General features: G+C 37.0%; 2 protein-coding genes across 2 annotated transcripts in view; one reads left to right on the top strand and one right to left on the bottom strand.

The window, feature by feature from the left end:
• The window catches only part of LOC113504211 (follistatin), a 29521-nt gene extending 17888 nt beyond the window's left edge, over window positions 1-11633 (top strand). The window contains exons 3-6 of the mRNA XM_026886390.1: window positions 1153-1362; window positions 8561-8776; window positions 9191-9412; window positions 9868-11633. Of these exons, the coding sequence (XP_026742191.1) occupies window positions 1153-1362; window positions 8561-8776; window positions 9191-9412; window positions 9868-9941 (722 nt within the window). The 3' untranslated portion in view covers window positions 9942-11633. The remainder of the gene's footprint in view (window positions 1-1152; window positions 1363-8560; window positions 8777-9190; window positions 9413-9867) is intronic.
• A 419-nt stretch (window positions 11634-12052) lies between these two features.
• LOC113504159 (mitotic spindle assembly checkpoint protein MAD1) lies at window positions 12053-21042 on the bottom strand. The gene is made up of 14 exons (XM_026886325.1): window positions 20755-21042; window positions 20494-20669; window positions 20119-20307; window positions 19692-19850; window positions 18971-19165; window positions 18504-18686; window positions 17864-18037; window positions 17429-17571; window positions 16857-17020; window positions 16445-16584; window positions 16137-16214; window positions 15712-15821; window positions 15300-15398; window positions 12053-14892 (listed from the first exon to the last, which is right to left on the bottom strand). The coding sequence occupies exons 1-14, from the start codon at window positions 20894-20896 to the stop codon at window positions 14685-14687; spliced, it is 2160 nt and encodes a 719-aa protein (XP_026742126.1). The 5' UTR covers window positions 20897-21042; the 3' UTR covers window positions 12053-14684.
• Window positions 21043-21427: the final 385 nt, after the last annotated feature.

Here is a 21427-nt window from a genome sequence, read left to right as displayed (position 1 = left end):
TTCTATTTACTGTAGCTAAATTTACTTTAATAATTATTAAGCTGTCCATATTACCGAGGGCTACTTAATGATTCCAGTTGTATAAAAATAAATAATGGTTCTAATTGCCTCTTAGAATTGGTCCTTCAGTACGCAATTTGTTAATAAAATTATGTGTCCTGTGCTTTGCTCAAATTTATATAATCTTCAAATATGAAAGGTTTTGCTGTTATATGTAACAGATACACATAATAAAATGATTATTTTAATAGACTTAGAAATGTTTCGGCATTTTTATATCCATTAATGTGATATTGACTTCTTAATTATAATTTACCGCACACTTTGATAGTCATTTGGCAATTCAAAAATAATCTTAATTCATATAAATTTAAAATTTAAATGGGTCTGTTTGTGCCTATTTAAATGGATTTAATTATCTGCGATTGACGCACATTAATAGTCGCTAAGATTTCAAATATGATTAGGAATCGTACCTTAATTAGGTAACTAATATACCTACCTTCTATTAATTAATTTTTTACGATAACGCTTTACAAGATATAATCTTAACAACTGGTTTATGTAGAATTTAGTGATCATTTTAAACTTTTTTCCTTAATTAATATCATTCGCAAGCCTGCAAAGTATGTTGATATATCATCGATATTAATTTCACAGTAAATATGTCTTTTCATTTCACTTACGAATAAGCGATGTAACTATCAATCGATCTTACATAATAAGGCTTAGGTCCTTTCATCGCATATAAAACTGTTGGTCCTTTAGATCCTGTCTTGCCGTTTCATTGGATTTGATTTAAGTAACACCATTGAGCAATATGTTTTATTCTGTTTTTGCCTTAAAATAGCAAAAAACCCGAACATTGACACATTTCAGGCATATTGAAAATACTGAAGGAAAGGTCAAGTTATTATTTCGATTTCGACATTTCGAGTACTGCCACTCTGATAGATTAGAACTAGCAATAACTCTTACGCCTTTTTTTATCACCTATTCACAGGAATCTAAAATTTGTCATTCAAATTTCATTGTGTGTAACAATGGACCTTTACACCTTTTCTATTCATCTCTAAACCCTATTTTCGTAGCATAGAAACGTTAGATCCCTCTCGGTTGGAGTATAGATTTTCACTGGTCTTGGTCTTCCAGAGTCGTGTGCCGGCGTGTCGTGCGGCAGCGGGCGGCGCTGCGTGGTGCGCGGCGGTCGCGCGCGCTGCGTGTGCGCCGCCGCCTGCCGCCGCGTCGGTGTCGTGTGCGGCAGCGACGGCCGGACATACCCGTCGCTGTGCCGGCTCCGGCGACGAGCCTGCCGGAGACCTGCCAAGCATCTCGTGCTTGACTACCCTGGACCCTGCCAAGGTGAGTGTTGTTCTCTAACTTTACAGCAATTAAAAAGGATTTCACCATACTGAAGAAATTGACCTTGGACGTCGACAATTAAGGTATAATTAAAATATATAAGCCCCGCACGATGGTATTGCGATTGGCGGCCATCTTGGTGGCGTAATCGCATTATAAACTGTCACATTTATAATAATATTATGAATTACAACCTTCCTTATTGACCTACTAAGAAAATCTAAAAAGCTCATTCAAATTTAAAAACGACTACGACTACGTAAATGACTACGTAATTACATTTTTATCTGTACTTTTTACGGTGAGTGACGTCACACGACTGTTATTGTGACAAAGTTCTATCGCAATATCAACGTGCGGGGCTTATACAGTTTTTATCACATCACATCAGCTGCAAAGCAATTGCTATGAGGTTTAGCAAGCAGAAATTTAAGGAAACCGATCTTTACCTAATAAATTTTATTCATTTATCTGATAGGTATAATATAATACGGTAAAATTAATTTAAAAAAAAAGAGATACAACAGAATTTAACTACGGCTGTAATATCAGTAAGTTAAATAAAACACTTACAATCAGCAAACTTTCCGCTTTATAATTCAATCCTAATTGTAGGCAACATATAATCAAGCGAACAACTTATTACTCATGAACTATCTATTCGCAGCATATAAAGCTCACTCCTTCATTTACAATATGATTTATTAATTACGCGCCGAAAGAAATCAACTAGCATAATACATGTATAAGTAAGTTTAACATTGCTAATCAATCAACATCTAAAAAGCAACACTTAAAATGTGTATTAATCGATTCTATACATGTATAAATAGGCGCATGAATCATGATTCATTATCGTGCTTGGCAACAAGCGGGCTATCCATCATTCACAATCGCAGGCACCTAGTAACTGTAGCTCTAGCCGACTGGATAAATATAATACCTGTACTGTTTAAAGCCCCATCAAAGTTTACTGGCAAATTATTGGCTCGCTCATGCTTGACCGTAGCGTCCGGAGCAAGACGCCGAACGGCCCCTCCGGTGTTGAAGCGTTGAAATGCACACCACTGACGCACGACCATGAGAATAACGATATCTAGGTCTGTCAAATGAGGTCTAATTTGGTGTGGATGCAATCTGGTATTCAGATTTTGTGGCTAATATTTTTTTTACGTCTCCCGCATTATGGTAATTAATTCTTGTGTCGCAGGGGTTTTACAAGTACTAAACTCACACACACAAAGACACCCAGACTTAGGACAAACATTCGCGTATCACACAAATGCTTGTCGGGGGTCGAACTCGCGACACGTCGCTGTCAGCGGGATTGGCGTGGTGACCTCAACTAGTCGGCTATCCGTAAACGCGACGATATTCTTTCCTCTGATATATCTACTTTGTTGATTACGGCCAGCATTATTTTTTATGTTCCGTGACGCTAACTCATTACAGAGTTGTGTCTGCTTCAATAATGTTTCATTCATACAATATAATGACGTGCATTTTTTAAGTCACTTGCAATCATTTTGTTCATCAAGTGCAGAAATTGCCGGAGCGTGACAGTTCAGAACGTATAAACGTTTGCAATACACAATTCTTGTTGCTGTCATATCCGATAATGATAATGGCATATGGCGTTCGGCGAGCTTTCGTTGTATTCACGCAAGTCACTGCGCGGGCGCAGGTTCGCACAATGGCGTCGCTTGCACCTCTTGCGCACATGCAAATGCGACACCAACGGCACTGATGACCCAGCCTTGCCCTGTTTTAATAATGCCGCTGAAATATTGTGAACAATGTATAGATTTCAGTTGACTTTAAACTTTAATGCGCATTTAAAGATGTGCATTTAAGACTCTTTCGTATGACTTTTGACATAGAGGTTTTGGGAGGCAACCACAGCATTCGAAAAAAAAACTTGAGCAATTTAAAAAAGAGAGCTAAAACTATCAATTTAAAATAAAAAAATAACATAACTTTTAAACGCCACCTTTAAAAAGCTTTATTTAAATAATACTCAGATCTCGGGTCTAGACTATTCATAGTTGAGACCATATTTTATTTTCCCCGCCGCCTACTAGGCCGGCAACAGAACAATCGCCTATTGAAAGTCACGCCAGTTCCGACTCACCTCGCTAAATGGGAGTTTCGCGGATTTTCTTTTGTTCAAGTCGGGTGCATTAATCCTGAGTGCCGTAATGACCGGACACACCCCTACTATCGCGCTAGACCGCTAGTAAATTGCCCGGTTCCTTGAAGCCGGGCTACATCTCTATTGGGATCGCGACTCAATAATGGCTCATTGCGATGCACGATACGTCTGGTCGAACGCGTCTCGCCCGAGGTGCATGAATGTGAATGAGACTTTTGTACGGTACTACGAGTCTTCGATAGCACCGCGTATCACGTTAAGTGAGTGAAGAAAGTTTTAAAGTGATGTTGAGGTGGTTGTCATAGGCAAACACATGCGGTATAGGTTTGATGTCTATGACTCTTCATACTTTATCTGATAAACACATTGACTGTCATATATGTTAAGTTTATAGGGTTGGTGAGAAACCCAAAAATTGGGTAGGAAGGAACTGTCTTTAAGAAACTATGAAGCTGTATAATATATCAAAGCGAAGAAGAATTTTTGAAAGTTTACATTAACATTAACTTAACACAAATTACTTTTGCTGATAATGTAAACATGAAACGAGTGTATTTATGTGAGTTCGCGAAAGTACTTAATAGCTTTCTTTCGAGTTTAAATAGTAACCCCCACGCTACTACGACTGTTGGTCTGTTCCTTTTTTGTCGGGTAGGCCCTGAAGGTAACTAATAGCAGTGTTCTGGTAAATAGTGGTTAAGATACTGATGTAATTGTACCTCTTTGCTATGACCTGTACTTTTAAACTTGTAACGCGAGTTTGTTTTTCCGATCTGGCTGTTTATGAATTTCAATTAAATATTGTGATGGCTTTATGTCAGCTACACTTGTTTGTACCAAGATTGATGTGATGTACGATCAGTAACGAAAGTTTCATCAACAATTTTTTTGCTAAGTGCAGTAAATATTTTGCTTCCTTTGTACAATATTTGGCACTAAAAATGACAATACTCGTACAATATTCGCCACAGTTGCTTGGATGTTGGTTAAAGAAAAACCATTACCCCCCTTTAAAACAGCCGGATAAAAATAGCCTATTTTTTAATCCAAAGTGACAACTTCCATATCATCGTTTGAGCGTGAAAAGGTAACAAACATACACACACACATAAACAAAGACACTGTCATACTTTCGCATTTAATAACATTAGTATGATTATTCCAATATTAACTTAATTACATTGTGTTTTATTACAATGTAAAAGACATCTGATGATAATGTTCTTGACTTTTGCTGCCGATTGTACACGAGCCAACATAAGGTTGTTACGAACTAGGAAGCGGCTGTTGTTCGCCAAAACATTGTCTTCCCACATTCATAAGTTACTCCGACACGGCAGATAAGATTGTTACGAATGTACCTAGTATTTTCGATGTTAGATAAATAATAATTATTTTATTCAGTGTGAAAGGAGAGTAAGACGTCAATGGTGAATGATGAAGAAAAGTTTAATCAATTGTGACTAATTGATATCTATTTATAAATTAACTGGCTGTTGCGCGCGACTTCATCAAAAACTGAAATATTTTTTCAAATCGGACCAATATGTCCTGTAATTAGGGCTTTGTAACTGACAAACGAACTATTCAGCTTTATAATATTAGTTTAGTTTATTACAAGTTTAGATATTACCATTTTTTCCAATACTTAGGTAATCTACTGTCTATGGTTGAAAAATAGAGGGAAATCTAGAACATAGAATAGTATAGGACCATTAAAAAGCGAGTATGACCCACAATGACCTAGCCGTCTGGTAAACAAAAACTGTAACGTATATGTGACGTATCGGTATACGATTATAATATTAAATGACCCCGTAAACAATAGAATTTTATGAAATGTTAATTGTCTCGAAACCAAAGTCAGTTGCATTTACTTTAATTAAAATAATTGAAAGTGTCTGTCTGATTAATATTAGAGTAAACGGTGGACTGTGACGTCAATGGTCATTGACGTAAAATCAAGTATTTTGGAGTAAACTTTGATTTTCTCGCAATTTAAAATTATTTAAATATTTTTAATGATCATTCGTGTAAATGGAACGAAACAGACAACTGTTTTCTAAGTTCCTATAAAATTATATTATAATTATTTACAGTCTTTATAATTAAAAAAAAACTACTTGACATATAATTTAAAAGCATTGTAGAGTGAAATAGTCGTTCCATATTACTTATACCTAAGTAAGTAAATAGAAATCAACAGATTTTCTCAAAACGGTCCTATATTCCCATATAAGTTCTACACTACGGTGTTAAGTACGACAGTGTCATGGTGTAATACGACAGAATAAGTGCAATTAGGTACGTCCGACGTCCGTAGGCACAGGACGGCAAACCGGCCTAGACCGTTACCTGAGCAGGCGCAGCGCCGCGTTCAATCACATGTGCGCGGGAAACGCTCTCAATGGACAACTTATGTATATTTAGCCATATACATCTACATAAGTTGTTACGTAGTTGTGTGTATGAAGTTTGTATTGTAAGTACGCCGGCGTGACCTGCAACCTCTTTGTTTATTGATATCTTACTAAATCAGTTTTTTTTATTGCCAGAAATATGGCAAAGATTTTTGATACAGTTGACACAAGAACGACATTCCTTAGGACGGCAGACTTTTTTTAAACAAGTATGAGAAGTTGTTAACAAGAGAATATTGCTTTGTGTAACTCTACATTTTTACTAATATGATAAGAGCCTGTATTTTATTAATTATAGAAAATTGGAAAATAGTCGAGTTTACATTAATACAAGTTTGTTAGTAAACCCTAATTAAAATCTAAACGTTTACCTGCATCGGGGATCAACTAATTTCTTTTTTATTCAAAGACATGTCGCTTGTCGGGCCTCTAAAAAATATTGCCAATCTAGGCAATAGAGTTTAGAAAACATTAGCTGCTAAGTGGAGACCTAATGCATGTACACAGAAGTGGAAGCACCTACACAGTTTCAAAACCAGTCTGCAATAAAGTGTCCATGTATAAAGCACTAACTTATGTACCTTTTCATATTTAACGCTTACCTTCAACGGACATTGCGTTTATAAAATTATCTGACAAGTTTACGAGTTAGATGCCCCGTTTGTAAGCAAGAAAATAAATAAGTTGATTAAATTGCGTCAAGAGACAACTTTCCGTAATCGTATTTTATGTGGTTCCTTTATTACGAGATAACGTATTACAGAAATAAACACTTTTCACACATTCCGCGGTAAGCCGTTGCAAGTTGCGAGCGACTCTACAAGAATAAACACATCCATTCGTCTGTCGATAAATTTGTTGCCGGTACACGCAAGTTATGAGAAAATTTGAAAGGGGCTCTATAAAGGCAAGGTAAAAACTGGTTAAAAAACTTAAATAGGTCCTCGAAATATTATTATGCTCTTACAGTCTGAGGAACTTTAATTAAAGTTTTATCAGTAAGAGTCTGATACCCGTTCCATCCCTGAACTCTCCGCTCCCTGCCGGAGCGGCAGTCTTATAGGATTCCTCTGCCATACCAAAAAAAAACGGGCACATGCTACAGAATATTCTATAAACATCGAAAGAATACAAAGAAGGTTATAAACATTTCTTAGTTTATACATAAAATACCTATAAATTGAAAACCTCCTTCTGTCAAAAGTCGGTTGAAAAATACAACAAACATGAAAGGGATAAGAATATTCGTGCAACTGGATATATCCAGCTCCTACCAGAAAACAATAATTACTCAAAATAAATCGAGTATGAATGTCATAGAGCCCGTAAAACAATATTACTTGATCGTAGTCGTCGCGCTATCAGCGCCGCAATTACTCTGACCCAGACGTCCCCATTCCAAGTTATGATTATTCACCGATACTTAACTTTAACACGATTGTAAACGCCGCCACACCATTACATTTATGAGCTAGACGGGCCTCGGCAACCGTGTCGTATATTATTGTCATATGCATAACTGTAAACAGATCATTTAACGACGCGGTAAGAAATTAGTATAACAAGTCAACACATAAAATAGAAGTCTTCATAGCAAGTCAATATATAAGGAGAAATCTTCTTAAAAATACGACATAATAATATTCGTTCTCATTCACCCTGTTCTTTGAACCTTTTCTCTTCGTAATATTTATTTCTCTTTCATTTGACACATTTACTCTGCTTTTCCTCATACTTTCGTGTATAATCTTCACCAGACTCTTTTGTTTTCCAAAAATATTCTAAGCTTAAATATTTGTGTTAAGCTTCACTTGAGCCAGAAGTTCTCGTTTTTCTTTTGCCCAAATATTAACCCGGAACCCTATTACTCAACCTCCGCTCTTTGTCCACTGTGATAGCTAAGCAGTTGAATTTTTCACTGATCATGCATTTCTCACTAAACAAAGATCCAAGTTGAGGATCGGTTGATACGGTCGTCAATTTATTGAGGAATTGAATTTAAGGGAAGGAACTTTAGCCTATTCGAACGGAACGGCTCGCACCTGGCCTTATTTACCATATAAGTTAGAACATTTAGAACTTGTTCTATTGGAAGATGTGACACCCGACTCTGTAAGGTCTAGTCTAGACGAAGCAGCGACCGCAATACGATCCCAGTAAACAAGACACGCCGCGTCGCGTTGCACGTCCACGATACTTTGACTGATTTCTATCGAGCTATAAAGTTACATCAGGCTAATAGCCGTGCTCATAGAAAGTTACCCAGCATACAATTAATTTTATCTTATTTTATAGGCTCTAAGTATAGTGCAGCTAGAATATACAGCTCGTTTCTATTCATAGATAAGAATGATAAATTATAAAATGGTCTTGCATTAAGGTTTTGTAATTAAATATAAAGTATGCAAGTTATAGTTAACCCTAGTATCGTAAGGGTTTCACAAACACCAAAACTCTTAACAAGAATTCGTGGTTCACACAATTGCGTGATATCCTATACTACAAGACTATCCGTGTACTGACAATAAAGGACTCCTAATAAAATCAGCCTTTCCCCTTCAGTTCACTATATAATGTGTTCACTATAGGATGCCCAGAATACTGAACCTAAACTTGTTTATTCTAGAGGGTAGTTGTGAGGGCGTGCGTTGCGGTGGCGACAAGCGGTGCGTGCTGGACGCGGAGCTGGGCGCGCACTGCGTGAGGTGCGGCGCGTGTAGTGTGGCGGGCGCGCCCGTGTGCGCTGTGGACGGCAGGACCTACGCCGGCGCTTGTGCCCTGCGGCGGGCCGCCTGCGAGCGGGGCCGCGCGCTGCCGCTGGCTTATAGAGGGCCATGTATAGGTAATTGTCCCTTGTATTTGTTTTTTGGTAACTGAAACCCTCATTGATTATTTAGACATCAATATTATACTAATTTATACTGTTAAATTGTGTATGCCTAATGGGTAGCTTCTTAAGTCTTTTTTAAAATGAAAATTAAGAGCTGTATCACCAAAAAGCACTCTAATAATTGTAATAAATATTTTGACTTTGACTTCGGAAATATAAAAGGCAGAGGGTTTAATAGTATGTAGAGGTTGTTAATTTTGATTCTTGAAATCACTGTTAGTTTGTTAAGATTTTGACAAAATTTAAAAATCATTATTTTATTTGGTTTCCTACCAAACTTGTTAAAAAAAGTTCCATGATCTCCTTCCTTGAACAATGATACACAATGAGACAAAACATGATACATTTAAACATGAATATTTCCAGCGAACGCGACGTGTGCGTCGATCACATGCGGCTCGTCGCAGCGCTGCGTGTCTGGCGGCGCGAGCGGCGCGCGCTGCGTGTCGTGCGGGTCGTGCGGGGCGGCCGCGCGCCGCCAGCTGTGCGGCTCCGACCGCCGCACCTACCCCTCCTGGTGCCGTCTGCAGAGGGCCGCCTGCCACGCCGGCAGGGTCGTCGACCCGCTACACACTGGACCTTGCAAAGGTACGCTTGGACTTGTAAACTTATCAACAATCTAGAAAGGTTCCGAGCTTTTTTTGGTAAGGCGGTGGCATCATCGTGGACACCAAAATCCGCGAGGGTAGAAGGAGGTAGTGTTAGATTTGTACTGACTAAACCTGAATCTCCATTTCTTCAGCGAAGGTTCGAGGGGGTTCGAAGGCACTAAAGTGGGGTATTGCAGCTGCGTAAAAAAGAGCGCTCTACACACCGAGGTCTCATTACCTAGCGAACAAGCGGTGGACCTATACATTAGTATACATATAGAAAGTATAACACGCTAAAATTTAAATGACATCTGTGTCGTATATTAAATATATATTTGTTTTTGGAGTTATTCATGAAATCTTTATGGTATCAGATATCAATACCATCTACAAGTATCTTCTTTTAGATCAGTAAAAAATTATACAACAAAATATGTTTTCTTTTGTCCCCAGGCAACAAAAACATAACGGACAATAGTGTGATTGAGAGACGTGTGAGGGATGTGGACACCACACGCGTGCTTTAGTCATAGACTCTCTAGATTTATCGTACACCCACTGGCTTCGTTGTGGTGACAGCTGACGTAGAGCGGCGTGCGTCGTACGATGCGGACCCGTCGTACAACACTCTTTACGTATTCTCTTCGCAGAAAGCGTTCAGAAATACTCAAAATGAAGATGTCCAGTTTAATCTGAACAAGAAATATAGAGTTTGTGGAAGCGGCCACTCTCATCGATCTAAACACCCAACACTGGTTCACATCACGGCTTACCTTGTGAATGTTTCTCTAACAATTTTAAATATCGGATACTGTACTTCGAAGTGACCGCTCTACGAATTGTGAGTGTATGTTGAAATTCAAAAATTCTTAGCTAGTTTAGACTTGATAAATCTATCGAGCCTGATGCACCCTTTTGAACTTTGTAGATAAATAATTCTATATAGTTATAGTTTTAAATAATTAACACTTACATTATTAAATTTGAGCACCAAATCGTACTTAATATTTAGTCAAAATGTTATACATAGGGAGTGTAGTTAGCACAATATTTGGAACTTAGGTACCTACTTTCTATATTAATAAATTCTAACTTCCGTCTTGTTGAACGTCGCTACATGAACGAAGCTCGTATTAGGATGAAATAACACTTTCATCGGACTGAAATATTGTTCTTAAAATTTAATTAACTCTTAGTACTTTAAGACTTAAATAATTTTACTTCACGAAATGTGGTGAACGCTTAATGCAATATTTATTATTAAGTTACGAGTATGAAGTTTAGTGCAATAATTTTATTGAAAATTGTATGAAATTTATGTTATATGTTTTGTTTTGTTTGTCTTTACGCATGACTCGTGATGGCACAACAACGTCTCACGTTATTCGGACATGTCCTGAGTGTTATAAAATACGTTTTCAGTATTATGTGTATGTAAGATTTTTAGACTATCGTTATTTTCGAAACATTTTACATTGAAAATTAAGTGATTTTTATAGACTGTAGGTAAAAAGTAATTTATTGTTACTTTTAAATTATTTCCAAAAATGTTTCCAAGACTATTTGTATGTGAGTTTAATCTTCGTGAATTTCAGATGGAATCAAAGCAATGTGTGATGTCAATGTAGTAGAAACAACTTTCTCGGCGTCCTTCTTAGCTTTAAATAGTGAATGTATTTCTACTGTTCATTATGTGTAATGTATCAATTCAGGAAAGCAGATATCATAAGCTTTAATGCGCACTTACATACTTAAATTACTATTAATTTATTGGGAAAATGTTTCAGCTATTATATGCTCATGTTATTCAAGAGCCCTTTGAGTGAAGTTTAGATGTGACTTGTTTGATTGTCCAGTTCTCGAAACGACGAACTGATTCAATAATCATGCTTCATTTGTTTATTTCTATAAATTCGGAGATAACAGCTAAATAGTTGTTGAAGTCATTGTATAGTCATAAAAGCTTAATAATTAATTATATTACGTTAATTTACTACAAACAAAATAATTATTGTTTATTTGTGTACTTATTATTTAATATTGTGAACAAAACAATTCATACAGTTGCTCGGCTCTTGTCAATTATTTCTTAGTGCTAATCACGTTGTTAACTTTGTCTGACTATAATAATACTAAATTGTTGTAGTTGAATTCATTGCAAACATTAGATGATTTGTATAATATATTGTCCTTGTTTCTTCATAAATATTTTACACTGGTTTGTGCATTATTATTCAGTAACCCATAACTCCCATGACTTTCCCATAAATCCCTACTTCTGTATATGGCTTCGGATAAGACGAATTACACAATAGTCTACTAAGGAATTCCTCATTCCTTAATTGGACCTGAGAGCAGAATATAATTTGTCGCTATTCAATTTTACCTATGTTAGATCATAATGACACGCCGGGGGCACGGTGTGGTGATGTCCGACCCTCACCGATAACAAACAACCCGGACCGCTTTAAAAGGACCCAGAACGACGAGATCGGAACATGCTCGGCACCACTCTGGCTGAAGCAAAAGCCTAGACACTTTTTTTCAAAATTTAATCAAAATAGTGAATTTTCTCGAGAGTGCGCGCGATCGACTTGAAAAGGTAGAAGGAACTCTTTTATAAAAAGAAAACAAGAAATCCTAGAGACTCTTTTATTGACGAAATAAAGGAATGACATATATTACAAAATTATTCAAAACTCACTTATTTACAGTAATTTCCTTAATATTGTATTCTTAAATGTCAAATTAATATGAATTATGCGCTTCTCATGAGTGCTACCAGTTTGATGTTATACTTTGCTTCCATCTTTCTTAAGTATAAAAAACGAGTTTTACCAAGCTTATCATTCACAGAAACTAAAAATGATAGCTTACGATGATACGTGGTTTTCGACAACTGTAGTTTCGAATGCATACTCAAACAACACTTAAAAATAATCGTACCTAAGAGACATACTCCCTTTCATTTTCTTTAGGCACAATCACATGTAAGTACCGCTTAGGTATGCATCTATAAAGGGGTGTAACCTGGTGTTGTAGTGGTGTTCGCATGCACCAGTCCTACCGCCTACCACTAATGCTTCAAGTAAGATAATAAGTAGAAGAGAAACGCCGATTAGCGCCATCTCGCTTCCACAGGTACAAATAATCCAGCTTTATAGTATTCTTCCCCAAAGTGAGCGATAACGCCCACTTGTGGGCGTCAAAGACATCAAGAGGGGCGATAAGAGCCAGAAAAAACAAAGTAATTAAAATTTACCTACAATAATTTATTTAATTTAAAGTTATAATGATTTTTAATTATCTCATAAAATGAGAGCGCTGAATTCCTTTTTTTAAGTGGGCAGCAAAGTGGTATATCTACCCTCGTCTTACAAAATCTATCGTAAATGTTTAAACTATAGTAAATACAGGACTAAACTTGGATTACGTAGCACAACTAAACACCGATTATAATGTTGTGTATGTATCGCTGTGAATGTATCTTGTACATATATTGAAAGATAAATAAAGTGTGTTTGGACAGCAGCGGTAACTTGAGTAGAAAGCATGGCATTGGTGTAATAAATCAATATAAGTCACACATGAATTTGAACGTTACGGACAGCTACAATTTACAATAGTTACCCCCAAACTCCAATATAACTTAGGAAAATATTACGTATCTAAACCAAAATCATTGTTATTCCTCTATTTCTCTGAAGAGGAATTTTCATTGACAGAAATTCACAGCAATATATACACTCATTTATATACACAGATTACCTATTTACCTACGTCCACACGGAGCGATAACCGTTTAAAAATCGTGAGATAATATTAAACTGGTCCTTCATGCCTTATTATGCCTTGTGCCTTATTTTTGGCCACTAATAGTCGATAAATTTAGTGTTGCAAACAATTATCGCTTGTGTGAACGTCGGTTTTAACATTTGTATCATAAGACTTGGGACTTCACTCACCCACAAAAGAAGAGGCGATAACATGCTATGAGGCGGAAGGGACTTTTTAATTTACCGTAAAGATATGACCATAGAAAATAATTGCTTTTTATTTAGCCATTGGCAAATTTCTTCAGAACAGTAAGGGTAAGAGAAACGATTGATAGGTGTGAGATCTATTGCTGTTTAAACAATTTAAAAACCTTGTTACAACACTTGTACCCTTGTTCAAACGCAGTCTTCACACTATTGTGATTCATCAAGAAAGTCTAGCGATCTCGGTTCATTGAATACACTGGTGCCAGACGGACGGATAGGCAGTGGTGCCTTGGTAATAGTTTCTTTTTTACCCTTTGAGTGCCGAATCCCGTAAAAGCTCATGATCATAAAGTAACTTGCCGATAACTAAGTAAAAAGATTAAAAGCAACCGAGCACTCAATTGTGGACTTTATGTAACACAAATAAGAACTATTATCGCGTCTCATAGCCTCATGTTATCGACTACTCAATTGGGATGTCGGCTCATACTTATAATATTTTTTTATAAAATTAACAAATACTATGCGTGTTTTGACATTTAATTACATTGATTAGCTTCTTGCTTAGTTTGCCCCTGTTTCTAAAGGACTTTTCGATTTAAACCGTTTAAAATCGAATAGCAACTTATGCATCTTGATTCAAGCCGTTCCGTCTTTATATTCCCCGTGATGATAACATGTGAGGACTACAAGCTACATATGTTCGTGTTGAATCTTAGCTATGGGCCATAGCTGGTGTTTATAATAAAGCTCTTTAAAGGAAAAGACTTTTAGAAACCGGGTGTTTTGCTATCTACTTACAGTACTTACTCTATTTATGCTATTTTCCCTATTAATTTCTTGAACTAAATATTTAAGGAAGTTTTTATAAAAACTTAGGACCATTTCAACTTAATATCCGCAGATAGTTTTCTATACTAGAGAATTGTTCTCCCGCATCGCCTACCGAAAGACACGGTATTTTTTGTATTTTTTTTTGGATTTGGATTCGACTTTGCTCTGTGGTGAGACGATCATTGCCGTAACTTTCCTTGGTTTTTTAAACTTTCATTGAAATTTAAACTTGTGTCGTTTCAAGAAAAGTTTGAACCATAAGTACAAAGAATACCTAGATTCAAAACTGGCATTCATGGAATATACAAATACTTATTCTTGATGTAACTTACGCTAGTCACTGTCCATGCAGTCATAACAAAAAATCCACTTACAAACCCTCTAATGGAGCAAACTATCTACGAAACACAAACTTATCAGTTTAATATCTTAAACATTATAGTATAACAATACCTATTGGACTTGTTGCATCGTAGTCTTGGTGAACAGGTCCATAGTGAGAGCGCTCAGGAACAGCGGTATGGAGCGGTGTTGGTGTAGGTGCAGTTCCACCAGCTCGCCGAGAGTGGACGAGTAGTCGGTGTGGACCATCTCTATGCCGTCGTCGTCTAGGTTGAATGTCAGGTATTCTTCGGAGGATTCTGCGTACATGTTTGATATTCTGCAATGAAATGACAGGTAATAGATGACGGTCGAACGGAATAAAAATGATAGTTCTGATAATTGATATTTTTGTAGTATTTTTTGAGTTAAATTATAGAACGGTATATTTATTTATCGATAGCCCTAGTAGTTTCAGACTCAAGCGAAATCGTAAATGATGAGCTGACACAGAAAGGGGGTCGCGCATCCTAAGTTCGACTCCCGTGTAAGGAATGACATTTGAAACATCGCTGTTTCGAATTTGGAAGTAAACAACTTGGTTCAGGGAAATTACAGTCAATTTCCAAACAAAATCGAGTTCTTTGAAATTCAGGAAGTTTCATTTTATTTTTATCGGAGTAGTCACAAAACTTTGCTGAAAGTTGCTTTCTTTAGTAAAACAATTTGATATCTTAATACACTTACCTATAATTTTTGTGACCAGTCCTATCAATTTTATAACCTAACAGCATATAACAGACATCTCTGTATTCTTGAGCGGAAGACGTAAACTCTTCTTTTAACCTGCAATATTAATGATACACTTGAAATAATTCCATGTGACACCACATCTCATAATCAAATGACCAAGCGAAAACTTTGATCCAATCGCTCAAATATACGCATTCTATGGATAATTCGGGCACTTCGTGCCGATGACTCGCGAGAAGTGGCGAAGGATCGGGTAAAATGGCACTCTCTCGTATCAGAGGCCAAGACACAATTTTTATCGCTGAGCCAACGAAGTAAGTAATATAGATATTCATAGGTAGGCTTCATAGTATATTGCCTCGTGATTTCGAAACGAAATTTTCCGGTAACGGTTTAGTTAACGAACCTCTTCAGTTTAATTTTACTGCTCTCCAATTGTTGTTTCAACTGTTGTATCTCTTCCGGACAGGCTTTAGAGTCACCTCCGTCGCGTAGCGCTGCCTTCAGTCTTTTGATCTGAATATAACATTTACATCATGTTAATATACCATCTAAAAGCTATATTAGGATACCTGCCCCTTTAGCAAGTGATATTTCTACAATCGTTAACGCTTAGCTTATAAATAACTCAAATGTTGGGAAATGACAGGTCAAGGTCACGTGACTTTTCGAAATGAAATGTCATTTGCACTTAAAATTATACTTGGCTAGATAGGCTGGCTGCCTTTCGCCAATTCTAGAAGTAAAACTTATTCTATTTGTAGAAGCAAGACAGCACTACACGATGTAGAGAAGTGTTTCTCTTCCACAATACTCTGTAGTAAAACTTACTTCTTCTTGCGCAGCATCGTAGTCCAGTTGAACTTGTTTGTGGGCTTCAGCTGCGGGGTTGTCAGTCAGATGTAGAATCTTAAATAATTGAAATAAAAAAAAACATTTTTAATACGTTACATATTTAAGTAGGTAGTGAATGCACGTTAGTAATTCTGTAGTCTGTTGAAATAAAAAGGAGTTTGTTCTTTTCACGTAAAAATGACATAGGTATTCTACACAGGTAGTCTAAAGGAACTTTTCATAAACCGCTTCTATTCCGTGCCTTTTCCTTAGCGTGTACACATGAGGTTGTTCCGAGGCGGTACCTTGGTCCCGGCGTGCTCCCCGATCCTCTCCAGCTGCAGCTGCAGCGTGTCCCGCTGCGCGCGCAGCTTGCCGGCCTCGCGCCGCAGCGCCGCCGCCTCGTCGCGGGACTTGGCCGCCTCCGCGCGGAGGCTCTCCACCACTGGGTAGAGGATACGGTTAAATCATGAATAATTGCTACATGTCTTTTTGGTGACCTTATTGTTTCCTGTATAATGTTCTGTGTACCTAACACATATTATTATAATATTTCCCTTTGATTTTCCCATAATATTTCCTTATGAAAATTGAATTGAATTCCTGAAATTCGTGAAAATTAGTGCGATGTGTACTAGTACCCGTTAAATATGATACAAAAGCAGTTGATCACTCCAAACTCTTCCAATAGGCTAGCATGTATGTATCGGTGCGTACCGGAGTGCTGCGCGGCGGGGTCGCTGCTGGCCAGCAGGTCGCGGTAGGCCTGCAGCGCCCTCTCCAGCTGCTGCACGCGCGCGGCCAGCAGCGCGGCGCCGCCCGCGCCCGCCTCGCCACACATCGTCACTGTCAGCTCCTTCTCGTAGCAGTCCAACTGCTCTCTGCGGGACACCAACCAACAATTGTAATTGATTTTCCGTTGTTGGCATTTAAGAAGTTTAACTTTTTATTTTAATTTATTTGTATAGAATTTACTTGGCGACGGTTTAGGCAACACGATAAATTACTGCATGTTTCATCACTTTAACATGTTGATGTAAGATAAGGATACACCCATATCAATCATACGCCAACTGTCATTGCCAAGAAGTAGTTTGCTTTCTTTTTGGATCTTTTCCTAATTAATTTGGTAAGTAAAAGACTACAAAATACAAGTAAAAAAATTTAAACATTTTTTTTGGGAGTTGCAACATTTGGTGTTGGTTTGGTAATGGCAAGACTATGATTTTTTTCTTTAAAATATTGTAATCAATATAAGGAAATTTACACATAGATATAAAACACGGTACCTATAACTATCTCTCTCCCTAGTCACAAGTAACAGTCTCTTCTGCAGTCTGTGTATGAGATTCTCGTGGGTCTTCTTCACTGCTGCCAGATCATTGACCTTGGTCGTCGCCTTGTCACGCTCAAACTTGAGTGTTGCTACTTCCTGTGATCAAAGTTAATGTGTGGTTAATGGATGTGTGGTTATGTGATATGAAGTAAAAATATGTTTTAGGAGAAATGAAAATTGTTTCAATTATTAGAAATTTAATGAAATTGAAGGAAAAAACACGAGAAATACCTACTGGTTGTTAAAAAAATACTCTATAAACAAGTGAAATTGACATAAATAGATGTTTGGTCTACTAAATATTAATATATCTCTTCTTTATCAGTTCCGATGTCGTTGCTCTTCGTTGGACGGCGGCCAGATTTCGTAGCAAACAGATGGTCATTACCTCAGTGAGCTGCGCCACAGTGGCCTGCGCCTTGGAGCTGGTGTCGGCGGCGGTGAGCTGGCTGCTGAAGGCGGCCTCCAGCGCGGCGCCCAGCGCGCGGGCGGAGGACACGCCGTGAGCGCGACCCGCCGCGCGCCACTCCTCCAGGGACGACTCCAACGTGGCCAGCTTCACCTGGTAGCAAGTGATCAGCAAATAATAACATTGGGAATTTTTCAAGTGGGTGATATGTGCAAAAAAATCTAAGTGTTGCGAATAACGCTGAAATCCTATTTACTATAATTTTCGCCATTTGCTATAAATATCCCATTTGGTACAAAATGCTCTAAAGAACGAATGTCTAAAATAGATGGATAAAATGAATATTCTTATGTACCACAATTGTTCGTGAAAGTTTCAATAAATAAATATTCTTAACCTTAGATTATTTTAAGATTCAAACTTGCAATTTGCTACATTGCTACTTGCCATTTGCTTGGAATATCAAGTTCGTTAATAGTTCGCAATTACTATTGTTAAAGATTTCGCTACAAAATTTTGACGTAAAGTTTAAATATTAGCGGTTTTTGAGACGATAACCACAAAACAATAGACATAGAAATCGACTGATGGCTAAAAAAAAGATTAGATGACACTTTACCTTAGCTTCATGTAGTTCATTTTGCACAGGCTGCAGGGCATCAACTCTGGACTGTAGAACATGCACCTGTTCTTCAAGCAGCAGCTTGTTGCCCGCTATATCTCGGAGTGAGCGCTCCTGAGCCCTAAGGCGCCCTACTTCCTTTTCCAGTTCAGCCATGTTGGACAGGCGTTTTTGTGCTGTCTGTAAAGTGGTCAGACTTTTGAGTAGGTGTGACTTATTTTATAGTATTGTTAGTTTAGGCAAAGTAAAAAAGTAATCACGTAAATCTGGAAGCCAAACCATGAGAAAAGTAAATGCTGAAACCTAAATAATTCTTCTAATTACTTCAACCAACAGGGACTTGTATCAACTTAAAACACAGACCAATCAACATAAGCCACAACTTTGGACAGACTTACAACATCATTTTTGTATGTACTGCCAAATGTAGCAACTACAAATAAAAGACATACTTAAGGTCCTACCTTAACTTGTTGCTGCCAATCATGATATGAATCTTTCTCATACTCCAGCTCCTTCACCCTATTATTAGCAACCTGCAGTTCAAACATGGTCTTTTCTAACTGACTCCTCATTGTGGAACACTGTTCTGCCTTAGTTGACAGCCTTGCTACTTCTTTTTTCAAAAGTTCTGATTCTGATTGAGCACCTTCTAAAGCCTGTTGGAAAGTTAAAATATATCGTGACTGTGATTTTAAGTAATTGTAAACATTTAATAATAGGTTTTGATCTGAGCGCGTTGTCTCTCGTCGACCCCACTGCGTCAGTTCATGATTAAGAACACCAGTCGGGTTCGAAACTAGTTGGGCAACCTCGATAAAAACGCGTAGTTACCAATCTCGATAGTCACCAGTTGCATCATTTAATAACTGATCATTCTCACAATATTTACTATGAAAACATTATCAATTAATATCTAATCTGTGTCTCAAATTGGATCAAATCCGATCCAATTTGAGACACAGATTAGGTTCCTATCTGATGTTATAAGTTTTTCCAATACAATACAGCTATTTATTTTTTGATTAAAAATGAAAAGGTGTCAAAGAGTAATCTAACAACCATCTTGTGGTAAATATAACAACATATTACACACTAGATACCTAACTTCCTTTCAAGATTTTTCATACATAACTATTGTCCATCACTCATCATATTCACGCATATAGCATAAAAGTACTCTACCTGTAAAAGCTCATCCATATCCTTCTTCATCTCCGACAGCTGATCCTTGCTGCTCACATGTGCTTCTAGTAGCTTATCTTTGAGGTCTGCTATCTGTTTCTGCAACTCTATCTTCTCTTGATCCCATTTTAATTTAGAATCTTTGTGTTGTTTTACAGCCTGGATAGAGATGCAAGATTACATTGAAAACTACAACTTTCTTAAAAACACACACAACTTAAAAATTACAACTTGTTGGATGCAGTACAAAAATATCTACAATTTTTTTCTATGCCTAATGAGTCTGCAAGTATCAATTTTAATGTTAGGTGATGTCACAGTTAAAAAGACGAAACCCAATTTTTTTACATTTGCTTACATATTATGATTGCTTACAAATGTATTTACCAGCAGTAAATAGCAAGAAATAAAGAAAATGACTTTTAACCTCATTATAATCATCCTTTAGGTCCTGCTCCCTTCGCCTGATGAGTTGGAGTCGGTCCTCCATCTCCGAGAGCCTCCGCTCATCTCTCTTGTGCTGCTCCACAAGACAGCCCTTCTCCTCATCAAAGAGGATCTGCATCTCCTTCCGTAATGTGTGCTGGTGACTAATGCGAGATTCTAGTTGTATAATCTGAAAAAAAATAGAGGTGCAGAGAGTTTTTATATTTACATAGATTTTCAATGTCTTACAAATGTAACAAAAGTTTACAATGAATTAACAAAAACATAGTTGATTGAAGTTATAGAAAATAACAGAATCTTAAGGAATACAGGACAATTTTACTTTCTAAACAATTGGTAACATCTTGTTATTTACCTGTGCTCTTGCTGCTATCAAGTCACCCTTCAGACGTTTAGTCTCCCAGGGGGACGGCGGAGCAGACGCTGGTGTCGATCCAGATTCTGTTCGAAGACGTTTCTCAGGCGTAGACATATCATTCATCATACCAATACTAGACTTTCTTTTACCAAGTGATAATAGGTTACCAAGCCCTGCAAATATTTTAAACCACAAATTTAGGGTCTCCTATAAAGTTCAGATTATTATACATACAAAAGGCAACATTAAAACTATTACCTTCTTTAAGAGACTGGTTACTATCCGAAAAATTAAGTTTAGAAGAAGAAGACAGTTTGTCTTTCGGCGGGTCGGTATTGATCACCCGTCTAAATGGTTCCAAAACATCAGCAAACAAAGACATATCTCCTTCCTTAGCCATATTTATGCAAGTAATGAAGTTTTTGCTTATATTTATTTTAAACACTATTCATTATCAATATTAAAACCTGAGTATTCTCACAAAAACTGCACAACAACGTAAGCCGTAAACGCGTATTTGACAAAACATACAGACAGATGGGATCACAGAATAAAAATAATCAAAGAAAAAATTACAGATTAAAAATAAATCATATGAAATGAATGAACGATAATGGTTGTTTAAGTTTAGTCGATTTAATATTATAATAGTTAAACTAAGTAACTGTAACCAAGTTATATATTCAGCATCAGCTAAACGTAAAAACAAAATGCATACAAATATACCTACGTAAAATGCAAAGGAAAATATTCGATGCTGATGAATTCCCATTTATCTACATGCATCAGCCACAGTAATTAAAATATTGCCTTTAAGTAAAAACTAAAAATAATGACCAATTTCTACCTATAAACAAACTTCAATAATAAATTAAAAAAATATATCATTAATTAATGACGCACACAAAATAGTTTTCTTGTGTAATACTAA

This window comes from Trichoplusia ni, chromosome 2, assembly GCF_003590095.1.
Source record: "Trichoplusia ni isolate ovarian cell line Hi5 chromosome 2, tn1, whole genome shotgun sequence".
NCBI classification, from domain to species: Eukaryota; Metazoa; Arthropoda; class Insecta; order Lepidoptera; family Noctuidae; genus Trichoplusia; species Trichoplusia ni.
Note: the sequence above shows the minus strand (reverse complement) of the source record. Positions and strands in the feature narration are given on the sequence as shown.